Source organism: Archocentrus centrarchus, chromosome 11, assembly GCF_007364275.1.
Source record: "Archocentrus centrarchus isolate MPI-CPG fArcCen1 chromosome 11, fArcCen1, whole genome shotgun sequence".
NCBI lineage: Eukaryota > Metazoa > Chordata > Actinopteri > Cichliformes > Cichlidae > Archocentrus > Archocentrus centrarchus.
The window spans coordinates 30,568,773-30,589,661 of record NC_044356.1 but is presented as its reverse complement, the minus strand read 5'-3'; the positions used below and the strand labels follow the sequence as shown (position 1 = coordinate 30,589,661).

The window sequence follows — 20,889 nt, the reverse complement described above, 5'->3', positions numbered from 1 at the left end:
GGGTCGAATCAGACCGGACGCCCGAGCTTCGGTGATATATTTTTCCATGGCATCCCGTTCCTGCGGAGAGATGCTGTAGAGGCGGCTGGAGGGGTAGGGCGCCCCCGGGATGAGGTCGATGGCGCAGTCGTAAGGCCGGTGGGGAGGCAGGGAAACAGCCCGGTCCTTACTGAATACTTCAGCGAGGTCGTGATAGATCGAGGGGACGCCGGACAGGTCAGGTGGGGTCCCCTCCCCCAAATCGGTGGACCGAGGGAGAGAGGGAGTTGCGGATCTGAGGCAGCGCTGGTGGCACCGCTCGCTCCAACCCGAGATGCTGCGATTCGCCCAGTTAATCTGTGGATTGTGCAGTTGCAACCAGGGAAAGCCGAGGACGATGGGCGTCTGTGCAGAGTCAAACAGGTAAAAGGAGAGCCGTTCAGAGTGATTACCCGACAGAGTCACAGAAAGCGGTTGGGTCTTGTGAGTGATTTCAGAAAGCTTGGCGCCGTCCAGAGCGGAGACCAGGAGAGGCGTGGGTAGCGCTGTGGATGGAACACCCCACTGCTGGGCGAGGGCACGGTCCATGAGATTTTTCTCAGCTCCGGAATCGAGGAGTGCCAAGACTGTGTGACTGCCTGATGGAAGATTTATCCTTGTCTGAAGCGTGAATCTGGGCAGGGAGGAGCATGCGTTAGCTTGACCCGCCAGTATCCCCACCATTACTGACGGGCGCGGTCTTTTGGGCAAACAGGGCATGACGCGATGTAGTGGCCCTTTTTGCCACAGTAGATGCACTCCCCCGCCTCCCATCTCCGTCGTCGCTCAGAGAGAGACAGCCGTGCGCGGCCGAGTTGCATGGGTTGCTCCTCCGCGCCGCAAGGGGGCGCCGTAGCCGAGCTGTCGTCCGCTAGGAGGCTCCTCCGGTCCGCGGAAACCGCCCGGCGAGGGGCATGCTGGGAGTTGTAGTTCCTCGGAGTCCGTCGTGCTCTCAGGCGGTCATCTACATGGATACACAATGAAATCACGGCCTCCAAGGACTGAGGCAAATCCCTAGTGGCAAGTTCATACTTGAGATCATCATTAATATTGTTCAGGAATACTCCCCTGAGCGCCTTTTCCTCCCAGCCGGCCTCCTCCGCGAGGATCCGGAAATCCACGGAGAAATCCGCCATGCTCTGTTGTCCCTGCCGCAGGCTGAGCAACTTCTGGGATGCGGATTCGGGGCTGGTGCCTTTATCAAACACCTCCTTAAATCGAGACAAGAACGCAGGGAAAGACAGATCGGGGTTTCCCCGTAACACAGCGTGCCCCCACTCTAATGCTCTACCGCGGAACAGATTGACCATAAAACCAATCTTTGCACAATCAGAAGCGTAGGCATTTCTCTGTTGCCGGAAAACGAGGGAACATTGGGTGAGGAAACCTCCACATTTCCCTAACTCACCGCGGAACACCTCCGGGATGGGCAGGGCTTTCTCCAACGCTACGGCGGGCTCGGTCGCGGAAGCCAAACCAGCCGGCGGATCTGTCGGCGGAGGGGATAAATCCTGGTGACGGGGCGTAGCGGATGACATGGTGGATTCCAACATACCTCGGAGATCGGCGAGCTGTTGGGTGGCTGCGCCCAGCTGACTGGAAACCAGACGGAGCATATGGTCGTGACGCTGGAGGGTTTCCTCTTGAATAGCCAGGGCCCGATGAACCGGATCAGCGTCCGCGGTGTCCGGTTTTGGCTGGATCATTCTGTCAGGACTCGAGGAGGAAGAGGACACACAAGCGGTGGCTGATGAAAGCAAGGTGCAAGTTTATTTACAGTGATTGATAAAGGTGCAAAGACAAGGGGGTCCAGGAAGGCGAGGGGGGAGGCGGCTGAAGCGGGTCGAGAGGCTGAAGGAATTCCCAGGTGGTGAGGGGCCAGCTGTGGTACGGCGTGGAGCGGCGGGTTGACGAAAAGCCGGGGTTTCCGAAAGGACGAGCAGGAACTGACACGGGGATCTGAAAAAGGAGCGAACACGAAGAGCAGGTAAGTAATATACATCCACGAAAGCGAGAGTCACACCAGAGAGCCGGTACTAACTGAGAAGTAGTCAATGATCCAGCGAAGAGTGATGGTCTGCTGGCAGCTTAAAAAGACCCTGCCTGATGGCTTGATCCGTAGCAGGTGTGGTGATCTCCGCCCTAGGGAGGCGGAGACACCGGAACCTCCGCTGTGGCCCGCAGGACAAACACACATGTAAACAGACACACACACACGCAGACCCTCCCCCTAGGTTATGACACATTTATACAGATGCTCTGCCATTGCAGCACATGCATTCAAAACACTGGGTTTTGTATGCCCCAGTGATGAGTTTCTTTATGTACTTCAAATAATTAAGTCAAATTGAGGGATTGAGATGATAATTGCTGAACAGCTACTTTCACTGAAAAGCAGCAAAGAAGGTATCGTAACCAGCTGAGACTGTACACAGATTGGCAGAGCTATGAGTAAAGCATATGGCTGCCTTGGCAGAATACTTGCTATTGCAAGCCAGATACAATTACAGCCTTTTACATGTTTTTTGACAGAGGCCTTATCTTTGCCCTCACTGATTTATTTTGTACCTCAATAGAAATTTGATTTGGGATTTGATATTTGTGGGTTGTTTTTTTTAAATGATGAACTGTATACAATCTCTGCTGTATATCTCCCTCGTTCGTAGCAGTGATCATAAAATTGGCTTTTCAGTTGTTACCAACTTGGCACATTTGCTGCTTAGTAAGAAATGTAGTTTAGTAACTTCCATAGTTCTTTAGCATTTTAAGTTTAAGGACCTTCTACAGCCCTGTCCAGCTCTCCTAAAGTAACTGCCTGTCTCCTGGACCCTCCTCCATCTTGACTGTGCTGGGAGACACAACAAACCTGGCAATTTATGTGTATTCGTGGAGGAGTTGGACTACCCGTGCCACCTCTGTAGGGTCCAGGTATCGCCTCATGCTACCAGTAGTGTCACTGGTGAAATAACAGTCAGAAAAGATGAGGAGAGCGGCTTCTGCCTGTAAAACCATTCCTGTTTTGGAGGTTGTCTCATTGTTGCCCCTCTAGTGCACCAGATCAATATCCCAGAACTTTATTTGACTTGATGCTAAACTCTGATTAAAAAGTGTTTGTTTCATTTTTTTTTTTTTGAACAGTGTATATAACACCTGTTTAGAACAGCAATCATTTCAGCACACTTCATGCTGTAAGGGAAAGACCCTACAATTCTACAGAGACAACCCTAACGATCCAACAATTTTGGTGAAGATGGTTAAGAAGAACTCCCTTCTAGCAGAAAGAGACTTCTGGGAGAAGGGGGGAGGGGTACTGGGAAGGAAAGGCAAAGAAAAGCAGAGCGTGAAGAAATGAAGAAACAATATCGCAGGAAAATGTGCACTGTCAATTCGCACTCCAAGGATGCGAATTGGTGGTAACCAAGGAAATGGTTTGTCTCGTAACATGTGTGTCATGTGTAAAAGTGTTTAATTTAACCCTCTGATGTCCAAGTCATCATCAGTGATGGCCGTAACGCTGGTTCTAAAGTATAAATCTAACCCTTTGTTTCAGAGTTAAGATTTTTTTTTTTTTTATTGAAAAATTGTAGATAGCTTTTGGTGCATGACAGAATGATCAATGTTTTTGCCCACTGAGTATGCAGACTTGGGAGAACAAGCTTTGAAAACAACAAAATTTACATGTTCTGATAGCATAGTGTTAGGGTTAGGTCATTGCAGAGGATGACTTAGACCTCATAAAAATCAATTACTTTGATAAGTATTGGCATTTCTGTTTCAGAAGACCAAATTCCCACCTTGACAGAGGACAGGCTGACACATGACGTACTACCTTTCACTGCTTTAATAACCCCTGGGAGGATGTAAATATAACTTATCTGTCACTGTAAAAGATGAGAACCCACTTGAAACAGATTTCCAATTAAAAAAGGTAATTTGGCAAACGTTTTAGGTGAAAGGTTCAAACTCCAATCTCAGGGCACAGATTAGCATAATTGCCCATAAAGGCTGATTTAGCTTCCTTAAAGCTTCATTTGGAAACTTGCCCCTCTGTCTCTAGGACAGAGGTGGCTGTTTGGGGCGCACGGGGGTGGGGGGGTGTAGAGCCAATCATTCGACCGGGGTGAGTGGCCTCACATTGTGAAGGGGAGCAGAGGTTGCTCATATCACAGGGAGTTGTCATCCACTTGGAAAATTATTTTCTCAACACTGCCAGGGTCTGGCTACATGTGTTGCAAGTTTTGCACAAGGTGGTCAGTTTCAACAGACTGACTCATAATTAAGATGCAGTGTGGTGTTTTGTTTGTGTGTGTGTGTGTGTGTGTGTGTGTGTGTGTGTGTGTGTCTTCACAGTAGCAAGCCAAGTGAATTAACTCAGCCTTTTCTTTGTCCACAGGAGACCAGGATCAACTGTATTCGGATCGCACGCAAAGGTAAAGCTTGCTCCTGTGTCACACGTTACAGTTTCACTTGTCACATTAGTTATCACTGCAGTATACCTTTTAAACAGAAGAATTTTTTTACTTTGTAAAATATCTTCCTTATTGTATTGTTGGATAGGTTCATGGCACATGTATAAATAAATTATAAATGCCATCTAAATGTGCTTTATATGTTAACGTTTTAGCCATGCTGGCAGCAAGTCCACCACTCTGGGTCAAAATATCCCAAAACCGTGAGGACAGATAATCATGGTTATGTATTCATGGCATTCATGGTCCCAGTGGTTGACCCCTAATGCATAACATAACATTTTTTATATTCTTGGTTCCTAGAGACAGACAGATAACAGAAGTGCATCTAGCCCCCCCCCCCCCCCCCCCCCCCCCTCCTTTTTTTTTAAACTTGTGTCTCGCAGCGTTGAATCCCACTCTCTCAGCAAATGAAGCTACAGAATAAATAAGAGTATGAAAATAAGAAGCAGTTTATATAAAGTTAGAATTGTGAAAACAGTACACCAATAGCAGCAGCAGCACTGATGTGACTCTGAGGGAGCCAGCTGTCTTTTTTCTTATCATAATGTTAAATAAGTCAATGTGAATTTCTAGGTAATCATAACCACTACAAAACTCCTTTTTTTGCGCTTCAGTGGTTTTAAGAATGCGGTACAGGGTACATGTCAAGGACTATGCCAGTTATTCTGGATCAGGCGTAGGATATTTGACACAGACGGTGTTTTGGGTGTTGCAGGGAGGAAGCTCTCCCCACAGCGCAGACGGTGGAGGAAAGGTGAAAGCAAACATGCATCTCTGTTCTCACTCTGTACCTCTTGAATCACTGACACTGACATTTTGGCAACACCCCCCTTGGGCTTTGATGGCTTTGAAATCCACATTGCAACACTGTTTCCTCCCCCCCTTCCCTGAGAGAGGAAGCGACCAGGAGTGTTTGCTTGAGAGACAGACACTGATAGAAGGCTCTCAGTTCAAACAATAAGGGAATGGGAGAGATAGCAGGTGAAATTACGTTTTTTTTTTTTTTCCCCCAGCCTTTTTCCCAGTTGAATTAAGCCTGAAGTTAGTAATGCTCCAGAGAAAGGTGGCAGTTAAATTGCATTCTTTTCCCTGAGATCTCTTTCATATGAGAATTGACATCAAGACATCAAAGAATTCTACCTTACTATTGTCTGCCAGCTCGCTCCTTAGGCAGAAGGGGGAGGTTGCAGGCATATTCTGTACTGTAATTATGCATATGTGACTCTGGCAGAGGTCACACTGATGTGACTTCCCTTCTCTCAGAGGTGGGACAGAGGTCCCCATAAAACCATTCCTGCTGCTTCCTATGTCCTCCCACACACAGATGCTGCCAGCTGTGTTAACCATAGTGGATGGCCAAGGCACCAGTTGGTGGGCAATTTTCCCCCCTATGACCCCCTCGTGCCTGTCTTTGTTTTTGTCCTCATAAAAGATGCCATTAGCCAGTTCTACAGAACCGTGAGAGCATGTTCATTAAAAATCAAGTTGTCTTGAAAGATTCCCCACTCTGCTACAAGAGGAGGTTTTTATTCAAGTGAGCTCAGCCACCAGAAAGGCATAAATCTCACATTTAGCTTTTGAGATTTCTGCTTCAAATTGGTTTGACAGCTGAATAGACTCGCATCATACCATAAATTCTTAAATAGTTTATTTATACTTTATTTACCTCAGATATAGAGAGACTTAGATCTTTCTTTAAAACCGGCTTATTTATTTTTGATCTGGCAGTTTCAAATAGAAATATGTGTCCAGGAAGCTGTGTGTTCTATCACATGAGGGTTTCTGATCTGCTCCCTTTTTAAAACGCTGCTGATGCGGTCTGCTGTTAATGCAAAGTCAACACTTTCTACATGCCTGATAAATTCTGCTTTAGCATTCAGCCTAACAACGTCATTATGCCATGCTTATCATTCTTCTGCTCTGACTTACAATTCGTTATTCATTTATTCCAGTTGATTCTATGCTGCATTTTTTTCCAGTCTATGTTGAGCCACTATTAAGGCAGTGCAATGATTCCTGCACAGTGTGTTGAAACTGCATTTAGTTTGCTCTCTGAGTTTACCTCCTGGACAAAAATGTTCTCACTAATTGGTTGCTGTTCATTTTGCTTTGGATTTTTATTTTTTTTTTTTTGTCAGTGAAACATTGAAAGCATTCTAGCTAATGCTGTCTCATTGATATTAGCCAGCAGCAATTAAAAAAAAAAAAAAGAGCAATGTAATAACAATTGGCTGTACTGTTGTGGAAATAATGCTAAATTGCAGTAAATAATGTTGAAGCCATCTTTAATTAGAAGAGGAGTATTGTCTAGTATTTCCAGCTATAACTTAAGAAATTATGAATAATTAATCCAACAATAAAGGAAATGGCAAAGTAGAAACAAGAGGAATGTCTTTATAAATTTGAGTTGGTTTTTTTTTTTCATTAAAATGAAAAACTGAGCAACAGAGCTCTCATGTTTAACCACTAAAATTAGAGACATGAAAATATATAGGTTATGGGATTATTGTATGCCTACTCTACAGGACAGGTGATTTCAGCAGGATTCAAAATGTGCTGCCAGACAAACAGCAGATAAATGTAAGGAAATTTTTAAAAAAATGATGAAATATTGATACTCTATAACATAAAGTGACTTGAGTAGAAGTTGTGTGTTAAATCATTTTTTTGCAATTCAATTTGCAATATGTATTCAACAACAGTAATTATATTGTAGTATTAAAAATATCATTTCAGTCAAAGAGCTTGCACATTCTGGTGGGTTAACCATTACAGAAACATGAAAAAAATGATCTTGTAAATTACAAATACTGTTAATTTAAGGCAGCTGTGGTTTACACCTTACTTTGTGGGTGGTGTCCTGTAAACACACAGGCTCAAATATATAAATACACTCACTTAAATCTTTTAATAAGTAGTGCTGAGGGTTCTACAGTGTCTTTTGACAAGGCCAAGGCTATTAACTTCTCGTTCACGATTGACTCTAACTGCTAGTTTCTCTCTGCCAGCATAAAATTGATTAGTTTGACAGCACTCATTGGATTGACCAATAGAACAACAGAAAAGTCTAAAAAAAACTTGGTGAAAATTAAAGGAGAATTGTAGATTTACACAAGCTGGGAAAGTCTCTTGGAGCCATTTTTAAACAACTGCAAGGATCATCAGTTCAAACAACTGTACATAAGTCCAAGTTATTTGGATGGGTCACCACTTTGCAAATGTCTGGAAGAACACGCACATAAGAGGATGTTGGTTAAGATGTTCAGGAACCACCAAGCGTTAAACCCATCTGGAAACTGCTGGAACACCAGCATCACTGTCCACAGTGAAGTGAGTTTTACATCAGCATGGACTGAGAGCGTGCCGAGCAAGAAATCCCTGCTCCAAAATCGACACCCTCAAGCTCAACTGAAATTTGCAGCTGCTCACATGGACAAGCTAAATGTCTTCTGAAAGGTTTTATGGTCAGATGAGACAGACATTGAGCTATTTGGCTACAATGTAAATTTAGAGGAGTAAAGGTGAAACTTTGAAACCAAAGAACACTGTACCAACTGTAAAGCATCCTGCTCCGGGGCTGTTTTTCTGCTTGTGGAACTGGTACATTGCATAAAGTGGATGGAATAACAAAGAAGGAGGACTGCCTTCAAAACTGGCTTTCAATGGATAAAGTAGGCTAAGATTAAGCTTCTGAAATGGCCGTCCCAAAGCCTCGACCTGAACTTTTGAAAATTTGTGGACTATGATTAAATGCCAGGTCCATGCCAGGAAACCAGCCAATTAAATTAACTCCACCAGTTCTGCCAGGAAGAGTGAGCAAGCATCCAGACAGATATTTAACTTGCTGTATTTGACCATCAGAAGAAAAGCTCAAAATTTTAAAGCTGTTTCTCAGGGTTTATAAAAGTTGACTTCAAATCACTATCCTGTAACTGCATTGTTGGCTCAGTTTAGTTTAGTTCGATTCAGTTTTATTTATATTGCACCAAATCACAACAACAGTCACCCTGCAAGGACAAAAGACACACTGTGGAAGAGAGCCAGAGTTTAATAAAACTGATTACATTCAAAGTGGTGTATAAACACACAGAGAGTGAAAAGAGGTGAGTGGTGAAGAAACACTCAGTGCATCATGGGAAGCCCGCAGCAGCCTAGGCCTATTGCAGCATAATTAAGGGAGGAGCACACTATTTATAGTTCATCAGATTTATTATTGAGTATGCGAATTTAATAGCATTGAAGCAAACTATTATTCAGCATATTCCTTCTTCTTACTCTTATTAAAATTTTGATAAGTATTTCGCAGCATTGAGAAAACCGCTACAAAAGTTATATCAGGATGTGCGGCTTGAATGAGTATAGTGTGCTATGACGTTTGGTAGTTAAAAAGTTCCACAGTTTTTTGTTTGTTTTTTTGTTTTGTTTTTTAAATTTTGCCTAAACTTACAAATCTCTGGACTTTTCATTTCAATGGGAGAATTTCCTGAAAAGTGTAAAAACCCAGGCCACTTTGGAGCTCCACTTCCCAGGTATACTTTACCGTACAAACATCATTCAAAGTTTTCATAGGTCACAAGGCTGTGGTCTTTAATTGAATAAATTCATGTTTTGATATCTTTTATAGGCCAAACCTTTCCCAAAGCTTTGGCTCTACATACATAATGTATACCTCGAAACAAAGGTGTTTTTATGGTCTTTCATCTAGTGTCCTTCTCATTATGATCAGATTTGCGGTTCTCTCATGAGTCCCACCAAAGCACAGCCTTCTCCAACCACTCTGCGCATTAAGAGCAATTATAAAACAGCTCCCAAATTTAGCTGAAAGTCAGAAGCAGAGATTGTCTTTATGCTGTGACCTCATCCATATAATATGCACGACAAATGTGAAAAATCTGCATTTTTCACATTAGTTTCACCTGTAAAATAAAACAAACTATGAGAGATCCTAAAGTAAAACCTGGCTAATAATTTTAGCCAGATTATACTAGAGTTTCAAAATAAGAGCTCAGAAAACTATTAAAGCTGCTTTTCGGGGTGTTTTATGCACACACACCCACACACACAGTTTAGTCAGTTCAATTAGAGATGCAGTCCTGTGGCTGCCTCCATATCTTGATTTATGCCTACTATTGTGCAAACAGGATGCCTGTGAATATTGTGGCCTGTCCAAATAAAATTTCTTGACGGTCTTAGCTTCTGATGGCTCTTCATGTATCCTTCATATATCCTGTTAGCTCCTACTGGCTGCTGGCAGCTCGAACAGCAGTAGGTGCATTGGCTCAAACTTTCACTCAATATTTCCTTTGAATTTTTCTAGCTAGATTTGTTTCTGCACTTTTTTGTTATATTTGTGTTTCATAACTTGTTTCAAACAAATAAATATGGTACAAAATATGAATTTCCTTGACTGTATCGTAGGATTGACCGAAAACATAGCAACACAAAGAAGACTAGATTGTTTAGCAAATGCGAACAGCATCTCTATTAATCATAAATTGTTTTTTTTTTTACTCTTTCACTGAATTTACCTGCATGGTGTTAATTTTTTTTTTTTATAGGTAATTTATTTTTGCTGGATGTATATTACGTGCATACTTCTGTTCTCTTGCCACTGTGACCCAAATCCTATCCAAATGTGTCCTGTGTGATAAATTGCCAGCCAACACTAGGCAATTATAAATGATGGTGAAACATGCCTTCCATTCTATTTACTGCACCCCTCTTAAACCTTGTGGCTTTTCTATGGATGACCACTGCCATGTTAGCCATTTTCTAAACATGGCTCTAAAGGCAGAATGACTCACCCAGTGTGATTTGCGTGATTACAGCAAGTCTGTCAGGCTGCTGTATTGTCTGCCAGGAGCTATAGTCACCACCAATCCACAGCTTATCGAGCCAAACTCAGCATCCTGCTACACTGTAAACACCCAACTTCCCCAAACTACACACACACACACACACACACGCACGTACATCTTTTCAGTAGAAGGCACTAACTTTCATTTGAAGCATCTTCGCTTTGTTGAAATACTGAGGTTTTATGCAGTGTCGCCAAGCACGTTGATACAGGCCCAGGACCCTGAAATGATTACATTTCTCTGTTTTCTTTTATTCCCAGCCCTATTTGTTTTCTCATCAGCAAGAAGCGGCTTGTTAATAAAGAGCGTGCTGTCACAAGTGTAATAATACTTCTTCCATTCATTCATCGTTAATGACAAATTTTTCACCTTTGGATAAAACACCAGAGGGAGCCCATATGATTCACAGAGAGGGAGAAGGATTTCATGCTGTTGTCTAGCTCAGATGGCAGCACAGACAGACATGAGCTGCGAATGTGACATATGGGTTGAAAGGAAATAGCAGCCTGAATGAGAGGTAGCATCAGCTCGGTGAGATATCCAAGCCACCATCCTTTCTCCCAAGCCAAGCGTGTTTGGCTTCTCTTTGTAGAGAAGCTGAATATTCATGACACTGATGTCAGTGCATGAGAACAGTGTTTGAGCCCTTCCTGGTGCCTTCTAGGTGCCGTTTACACGAAGCCGTTTTCACTGGAAACGGTGTCGTTTTGATGCGTTTCAGCCTTTCGTTTACACGATGGCGTTTCAGAAACGATCCGTGTTTACACGAGGACATGTGAAACGATGAAAACGATGTAGTTCCCATGCCAGGCCACAAGTTGGCGTTGGTTTTCTCTTTGCAAAGTTTGTTTATGCAAGACGCGCATGCGTGGAGTGACACAGTAGGTAGTGCGGCAAATTGTTCATTACTTACAAAACGGCCAATGTGAGAGGTTTTGTGTGGACCGATGATGAGGTTGGATCGCTGCTGCACACAACGCTGAATTACAAAACGGTAAAAACACAGGAAAAGCATAAGAAGCACTCGTGAATCCGCGAGTACTGTTTATCAGTTTGCGCGTGCGCGAAAAACTGGCCGTCGCAACCATAGTGCGCATGTGCGAGTCGAGCGTTTTCAAATCACCCCGGTTTCAAGTGTTTACACGAAAACGCAAGCCGGTGCGTTTCTGAAACGCTCCACTCTGGACCCCGTTTCTGAAACACATCGTTTTCACTCTGTTGTCGTGTAAACAGAAGGGCGAAACGCATCAAAACGACACCGTTGTCGTGTAAACGCAAGGCCGAAACGCATCAAAACGACACCGTTTCAAAATGAAAACGGTCTCGTGTAAACGGCACCCTAGTGAGATCTTTATTTCACGGCAGCCTCTAGCGATTAAGTAGAGCAAATCATTTGCATGGTAAGACACCAGCTTGCTTGTATGCTACCGTGCGCTTTAGCTGGAAACAGTCTTACAGACTCAGCTTCTCTTGTGTCAGCCTGGTGGATATGTGAGGATCCTTATCTTTTTCAGTGCACTCCACTACCATGCCCATAATGCTTGTATACATAAATGAGCACATAATGTATAAATGAGGCTTCAGACTGAGCAGTCTTTTAAGCTTTTAATGCAGATTCTCTGAAGCTGTTCTCACCAGGCAGTTCAATACAGATGAATCAGAAATGTAGGAACGTGTGTGCTCCTTCTCCACCGCTGACCCAGTCACGGATGGAGGATTCAGCTCCACATATTTAATGTTATGCTATGAAAGAGATAGACAACTGACACTGACAGCACTCTTCCTAACACTGTTGTGTGTTACCTATTTAGTGTTAAGGTAGAGCCACATCTAATTTGTCAAAATGTTGGACAGCCTTCAGAATTTTTATTGTCAACACACATACACACACACACGCACAAAAAAAACCTCCACCACCCCAACATCTTCCTGTTGGCTCTGGGAGATACTTTGCTTATCACTTCCCGACTTTATATTTAGCATATTTGAGCTCAGAGCCTAAATGGCAACTGTTTTCTTCTGTTGTTATAAACCAGTCATTTCAAACGTGAGTTGTGTGCTTAAAAGATATATTTTGGTCACTGGGTTGAATCACCATTTGCGTTCTATTTGTGATGATAATAATCCAGCATTTTCTTCCTGCTGTGTGCCAAAAACCAATTCAGAAATGCTGCCAATCCTGTTTGCGGTTTTGTTTATGGTAATGATTCCAAAATCAATCATTTTATCGACACCAAATCACCAACTGTTGCGCCTAGAGTTTGCATTTAGAGGAGACCAGCCATTCACAGTGGATGCTGTCTTTGTAACTTCCAGTCTTTCTCTTGTGCTTCCTCACCTGTCCATCATGTACAGCTGCTTGTAAGGATTCTAAGAGGGCTCTGGAGGTATCCCAGCATGCCGAGGACATGGGTCTGATCTTGGGAGCCTGCGCTGGTGGCCTCGTGGTCCTCATTCTGCTGCTGGGGGCCATCGTCATTATCGTCAAGAAGGGGTGAGTGGCTGTGAAAATGTTTGTTTGCTGGCCAGCTGACATGAGATGGGTTAGACCCTTTCACAGTTAAACATTTATGGTTTGAAGTCTTATTGTTCCTGCACAGGCCATCCAGAGGAGTAAATTTATCTCCATCCCACTTGGCAGCTAGGGTCTATTGAGGAAAGCATTTGGCAGCGAGAGTGAATTACAACCAGAGTTAGTGGAATAGTAGAGCATTAATCCTAAACTCTCCCAGCGCTGCCTCAGCCGAGCTTTTGTGTTTCATCTCATCTTTTAATTTCAAGGTCTGCGTGTTGGCTGAGCACATTCAAATGCAGCCTGTTCGCACTGGAATCGTTGGCTGCTTTCCACCTGCAAATTACCTCTGTCGTCAATCGCACCTGCAGTGTATTCTTCTTTTGCTCGCTGGGCAATGGTGGAACACTCATCTGAGTGTGAAATATTTCATCAAAGGGCATGTTATTCCATTGCCCACTCAATTACATGAGGCAAGCAGCTGTGAGGTGCCAGTGGATGGGTTAGTAATTGGTTAGGAAGGTTGTTTTTTGCTTTTTTGTGAGGGTAGGGGGTAGGGGTGGGCTCCTCAGCCCAGAGGAATTTTCTCACTGTGAATAGAGGGAGAATGAATGGGGGTGTCTGGAGGAAGGCAGTGACTGATAAGATTCACTGGGCCAATCTCGCCAGCACAATAGAAACTAGACAGCCACGTGGGTGCAATGGAAGCAGACCTGTTTATATTTTAGGTGCATGATATTATCTCTGGGCGTGTACAAAGAGTGACTGTATATGCTAATGGTTTCGGTTATCATCAGGACTATCAGAGTAGCACAGTGTTATGTATATTCAGGAGGGTGCTGGTCAAATGCAGGCGAGGATCAAAAATAAAGCATGTGCTTGCTGCATGCTAAATCTCAGCTATGCACCAACTTTAAATGTAGTGAAACACTTTGTGGAGGTGCAGGAGTCAACAGCTTATTATGTTTCATGAGGCTCACTCGAGGCTGATGAACCTGAGGCCAAAATAAGCCAGACTTTGATCACTTAAAAAATGAATAGCCATCGTATAAAAGATGAAATCAACTTGAATATTAAACTAAAATATATTAAATGTACAAAGTCTGCGAGACCTACAGTAGATCCATCCATGTTCTTCCTCTCATGTGAGTCAGGGGTGTGTGTGTTTGTGTGTCAGTCAGTTTGCTTGCTCGGGACGGTTTTTCCTGAAAACTTAGGAACTTTTTAGATAAAGTGTGATGCGCTAAATGCCATTCATTAGTCAGGCGCATGAGTGTTTTAAATCACTATATTGCGACTACCATTTCTAATAAAGCAAACACGCTTATTAAATTGTTCGGTATCCTTTAAGCACGACAGAGAGCTACAAAGGAAATCCTGTGATTAATGAAGCAGAGGAGGAATTTTAATTTATGCAGAAGGAAAAAATCCATTAGATATTAGGGATGGCGATCCCCTAAATTCTTGATATGGTCATTGTTTTATATATTTCACATTTTGCTGCTTTTTAAAATGTCATTGATTAATCCTCCTTAGATTGCCATGGAAACAATACATCATTACTGGTTCAGGAAGCCTTTAGTTCCTTAATATGTTCCTGAACGCTGGAATTATTTAATGAGAGTTATGCTGATGAAAGATCCAAACAACTCTTTGCACTATCGGTTTTATTTATGACGTTCTCAGACCTCCATCAGTTAAAATTCATTTTTGTTGGTGTTTTGTTATGTGCTGAGCCCTGTCTTCATTTTGGATGCTTTGATTCTGCTTCACGATGGCCGGCTAGGAACATTCCAGCGCACTGAGCATCTTCATTTATCTTTCTGATGTCCATCTTGATAAACCATAGTCACTTCTCTTTTTTTTTTTTTCTCCTCACTCTCTGTCTCTCTCCTTTCCTCCTCCTTCATGCTAATCAGAAGGGACTTCTATTCTTACCCTTACTACCCGTAAGTTACTCATTTCTCCACCTTCCACCCTCATGCCATCTTCTCCTTGCTTGCCCCCTTTGTAGCCTCAGGATTACTAGAGTGGAAATAAGCATTGCTATCCCCACCACATCCTCCAGTATCAAATAGACACCCCCCCCCCCCCCCCCCCCCCCCCCCACACACACACACACACACACACACACACACACATAGACACACACCCACACCCCACTTCAGCACAACCGTACTGCCACCCCCAACACACTCTTGCTATCACCAAATCTCCCTTTTCCCCTCGTCCAGTTTCAATCTCGTGGCCCGTTTATTTCCCCTTCAGTCCAATTTCTCATCTCCTCACCCACCCCTCCTTTCCTTTCTTCCTTATCTCTTTGCCTGCCTTTCTCTCACTCCTCACCTTCTCTGTGGTGCTCTGTCTATATTTGCTCCCTGCCTTTTTCTATCCTCCCACCTCTCTGCCTGCCTCTCTACAGTAGGAAGAAGGTGGCCATAAACAAGGCAGCCATGTCCTACAGGCAGGAGAAGAGTCGGAAGCTGAGCTCTCTGGATTGCAGCATGACAGAGCAGAGCACTCTCCAGCAAGATGAGAGGATGGCTCATTCCTTCATGGATGCCCACGGCTGCAACGCTCGAAGTAAGACAGCAAGGAACACACGAGTCCTCTTGAGAAAGCGTCTCAGAGAGAATGCAGCTTCCCGACCTTCCTGACTTTCAAACATGTATCAACCTGTTCTGTCAAATAATAATCAATCAATAATCAAACTCTTGACAGAGAAATCTCCAGGAAGCCTCTCGTCTGTTTGAATATTCTGCAGCAGCCCTCGCATGTCTACAGAGATGCTGACTTTTCCCCTTAAGCTGCCCCCTAGACTGTTTTACATTAATATAAAAGAACAGAGTCTGTGCTGCAGAATCCTCGGTGTCAGCTGGAGGCCTCCAACTGTATGTGTTTGTGTTCCCAGACGAGCAGCGGAGCTCCGTCAACGAGTCCAGCAGTTTACTGGGAGGCTCACCCCAACGTCACTGTCGGAGGAAGAGCTCGCCATATCACACGGGTCAGCTCCATCCTGCTGTAAGGGTGGCTGACCTCCTCCAGCACATCAACCAGATGAAGACAGCTGAGGGATATGGTTTCAAACAGGAGTATGAGGTAAAACTGAAGAAAAGTGGGGAAAAAACACATTTGTGCTTCATTAACTGTTTATCTGTTAGGTTTGGCTAACAGTTTAGTTTTTTGTTATAGAGCAATTTCAAGTGTCTGTTCATAATTTTTTGGAGCTATTTAAACTGTTAATCCCCCTGGTAGCTAACTGCAAGCCACATGTAGCCTAATGCGTCTCGATCCCTATTGTGATTGCCTATATGTACGTTCAGACCGACAAATACGACTACGCAGTGTAAGCTATGAGTATGTGGGTTGTGCACTCATTAACAGTCACTGCTCTCCCTAAGTGTACAGTACTGTGCAAAAGTTTTGAACTACCCCTCATTTCTTTATATTTTGCTTCCAGACTTTCTTATTCATTTTTTCAAGTGGTCTTTTTCTCTGGACGTTCAGTTCAGTCAAAATTACACAAGAACTGGACTGAAACTCAGTTGCAACAGGTGTGATGGAGTGATGAATCCAAATTTCAAATTTGTGGTTCAAATTGTTGCCAATATATATGTATGAGGTCAGGAGAGAGGTGCAACTGTGAGTGTCTACAGCCGTCTGTGAAACATAGTGGTGGCTCTGTTGGGATTTTCTGTTGCATTTCAGCCAGTGATGTTTTGGAAATTGTCAAAACTGATGGAATTATGAGTGCAGAAAAGTACTGTCAGCTTTTGCTGCAACACCATCTGGAAATCATCTGACTGGCTTTGCCTTTCAGCATGACAAACACACCTCCAGTGCAGTAAAAGCACCTGGGTTAAAAACACACACGTTGGAATAGTATCGGTCATGGACTGGCCTCCCCAGAGCAACATTACTGAAGCAGCGTGGGATTGACAGAGAACAGAATCAGAGGCAGCCACATTACCAAAAGTTACAGTCTTTCAAAGTGTTTGGTCATATTACACTTCCATAGTTGTTTTATTTGATTCCTGTCAACATCTACATCAGTTCACAGCTCTGTAGCAAATTGATTTTGCAACTTTGGAGTGGAAGAATCTGCACAGAGCAAAAGTCACTGGTCAAGAACATTACAGCTAAGGGCCTCACAACTGTGAAATTTCATTTACTTCTTTCTAGCTGAGAAAAATAAGTGAATCATATGTCAGATGGCATCGTGTCAGAATTCCAGATATGTTACAGTGTACAGAGCCCCATCTCTGTAATATTGCAGACCAGTACCGTCTGTTTTCAACTTAAATGGGGCCTTGAATATTCCAGAGAAAGCAGTAAAATGCTGTTTTACTTCATTTGCATTACAGAGTTAATGCAGATATACTGAACTTTCTGCTTCTGTGTGGACTAATTACTGTTTCCAAAGTTATTCCACTCAGAATTCTTGTTAATAAAATATGAAGTTCACATCCAGTCGTGATGGGGCTTTTTTTTGTCCGCACCTGCAGGAAGCCAAATGCACTTTTTCAATTCATTAAGCTATCACCTGAGGGGCCAACAAATCCCCCCCACCCAGCCCCCACCCCCACCTCCAAAATCAATATACGGGTCGCTTTTTCACTCCTCGGTCTGGCTCCCCATCGCCTGGAGAAATAAACAAGATGAAGGGGATCAGCCTGCACTCTGCTGTCAGACTTCATAACCCTTATTTCCCACAGGGTCATACTGCTGCTGCCATTGATCAGACATGTTGCAAGGCATTGTGGGGGGGGGGGGGGGTGAATGAGTCAGGCGCTAAGGGTAGGTAGGGTACAGTATGTGTTGTGAAAGTCAACATCTGGAACAGAAGTCAGTGAGTACAGTAGTTGTCCCCCTTCACCAGGATGCAACCTCCTAGAAGTAAAGTTCATCTCTTAGGAGAGTTGTGGAGGTTAAGAGAGCTCTACAAAGCTCAGTGACCTCCACAATGATGTGAAAGCAGGATAAAGTTATACAGAAACAATTACTTTGAGGTAATTGATGGGAGAACTTTTTCTTCATGACTTTACTCGTGTGTCCACCCAGTACTGAAGGCTGTTCCTGAGTTTGATTTCATCCTTTCCTTCATGATATCCTCCCACTTTCTCACCTAACTTTCCTATCATCTAAAATCACGATCTAATAAAGACAAAAAGAAGTCGCATATAACCAAATACATATACAGTAAATAATACCAGATGTTTTCACAGCAGCTTCTAACTACTGGAAATAAAGGAAACTCCTATGAGAGTCAGAATATGAAAGAAATACCGCAGCAGGAAGTCTACCTCATCGTTCACTGTTGGAGGTTTATTGAATTTTAATGTGGAAATTCAAAATGTTTCCAGTTGAAGGAGTTTTTCAGTTTGTTCCCTCCTCTTCTATACGTACAGTAGGTATCACTTCAGGGGCAACTACTTTCAAGAAAGATTGGCTTGATTGCCATAAGATTTTGTTGTGGGATACTTAAGATTTATTTTTTTTTTTGCTTAAACATGAGATTTAATCCCAAGCCTGTCCTTTTAAACATCTTTTTTTTTTTTTTTTCCTTCAGCAGGTTTTCTGATATATTTTAGGTAAAGTTCTGGGAATGTTAGAAGCATTTGCTCTTATTTTAGCCACCGTTGCACTGGCAGAGTTGGTCAATCCTGATATGTAGCTTGAATGTCAGCCGCTATTGCCGAGCTTCATCTTTTTTAAAGCAGAGAGCGTGTTGTGTTTTTCTGAAAGGATACAAGAGCAGAAATAAATAAAGCTCCATAAAGGCCAACAGAATGTTGTTTCCAACCAAAAGGGGTGTTGGACATATTCAGATTTATTAAGCAGGATTAGACCAGGCATTACCAGTACCGATGTCAGTGGCTGATATAATCCTCTGATTAGCTTTCTTTCTCCTGCTCGACTAGGATCTCAGGTGGTACCAATTTGGCAACTGCTGCCCGGGAGGGATCGGCCTGCTGTAGATGAGAGGCAGCGTGCCTCAGTATGAGAGCCTGGATGTGCCTGCTGATACAGCAGGGAGATCAGGCTGGTTTTTAAAATGCAAAAGAATATGACACCGCTTCTGTCAGGCCCATTTTTTTTTTTTTTCTTTTTCTGTCTTTTTGCTCAGCTTATAGTATTGATTTAGATTCAATGACTCATCTCACTGCGCCAGCAGATTTAATCGATGGTTGTCATAAACAGCTGTCACAAGTTTAGCAGTTTAACATTGAGGTGCTATATAGGAACGGCTTCTTCGAGCCGTGAGTCTCGCACTGCATTCAGAATGAGAATGACTGCAGAGGGCCACCTTCTCCTTTCCAAGGCTGCAGCCATCTCTCAGCGCCGCCCGCGTGTAGTTTCTCAGCCTCGGTCGCTTCCCGCTATCTTGTGGCAGATGTCTGTTGATGACTTGGCAAGATGCTGTAACACTGAAGTTACTAAGACGACCTTAGGGTAACACTTTGGAGTGCACTGGCAAAGTTGTTCCCACTGTGGGTGTCAAGACGCTCCAAAGACACCTCGCAGCTGCCTGTTGTTTTTGTTTCTAAAAACATTTTATTTCTTTTTAATCTGCAGAGTTTTTTTGATGGCTGGGATGTCACAAAAAAGAAAGACAAGACCAAAGGAAGGCACGATAGCCTGCTAAGCCGTAAGTATATGTGCACCGAGCCAACGTGTTGAGTTCTTCGAGTTATTTGTGCTGCTGCTTGGCTGCGTTCCAGTTTTTAATTGTAGGTTACAGCACACCTTAACATTAATAGCTTTTTATACACACACTGTAAAGTAGATCACCATTTAACAATGCCACTGCCTGCCTCCTGCAAGTCAGCCAAAGGTACCCAGTAATCGTTTTTACTCCCAGTGGAATGGCTGTTGATTCTTGTTAAATATGTGATTAAGGTTTGATTAATTAAAATTGATTGTTTAACTGTGTGTTTAATGATGTTTTTGAAATGTTTGCCTCTATAGGAGGAATACTAAATGCCTTACTTTATGTTTTTTTTTTTTTTTTAGAGCTTTTATACAAAAGTCTCAGAAATAGTCTTTGCTGTGCTGTGACAATGATGTTAAGCTTTATGAGGACTATTTTTTCTTCTGTGGGTTTGTCATACTTATTAGTGGTAATCTGCATTTGAAGTGATAATGCACAGACCTCCAAAGGGGTCACGTCTACTTTTGCTTTTCCTCATAATTCTTCTCTGCTACATTGCAATCATTTTCAGATTCCACCTGAGCCAGGTAAAGCATTGCTGTGCTGCTAGAGTCCACTTATAATACAGTGACAGTCAAGAGAAAGGAGTGATAATGTGATACCTTGTATGATGCATTTATTGCTCATTCTTCTTTTTAAAAGGCCAGGGAGCAAGAGTAAACAGCCACTGGCTGTGAGCACAGCAGCAGCATCTCTGCCCGACGATGGCAGATGATGCAAAATGTATTACTTGGCAATGCAAATATAATCAGAGGAAATGGTAAAGTAGTCCAGAAAAAAATATGCCCAGTTAAAAAGTAATAAGAGCATTTGATCAATCAGTCCCAAAATGGTAATTGCTTCTTTTACTCTTGAACCAGTTTTTAGTCTTTAACTGTTTCATAGTTGTCCAAAAGTCTTTTCTTTGCTATTTATTTCTTTATTCTGACCCTACCTGGTCAGAATAAGGTAGGGTAGGGTTATGTGTTATATGCTATTTGTGTGGTACAGAAATGCATTGTATTTGGGACAGCAGCAAGAGGGGGTGCATTTACATGTGAGAGAAGGCACACCCATGCTTATTAATGGACAAATAATACTTTTGACTGGTGCTGTATATTTTCTGACAGAACAGTAATTGGTTGCCTCTCCACAAAGCTCCTCATCCATGGACAGAGTTTATTCTACCATTAGAACTGCAGCTGGGTACTGTACTTTCAGTTCTCCTGTGCAGCCTCAGTGAGCTCAGTGTAATGGCAGCAGCTCTCCACCATTTGTGGATTCTTTTGTGGATATTCAGAGCAAAACAATGACTGCCGTCACCAGCTGCTGTTCAAG

At 43.1% G+C, this 20,889-nt stretch overlaps 1 protein-coding gene across 1 annotated transcript in view; it reads left to right on the top strand.

Moving 5' to 3' along the window:
* Positions 1-20,889, top strand: part of ptprua (protein tyrosine phosphatase receptor type Ua) — a 240,719-nt gene that overhangs the window by 179,806 nt on the left and 40,024 nt on the right. Inside the window, 5 exon segments of the mRNA XM_030740851.1 lie at positions 4,412-4,448; positions 12,704-12,842; positions 15,283-15,443; positions 15,772-15,959; positions 19,437-19,509. Of these exon segments, the coding sequence (XP_030596711.1) occupies positions 4,412-4,448; positions 12,704-12,842; positions 15,283-15,443; positions 15,772-15,959; positions 19,437-19,509 (598 nt within the window).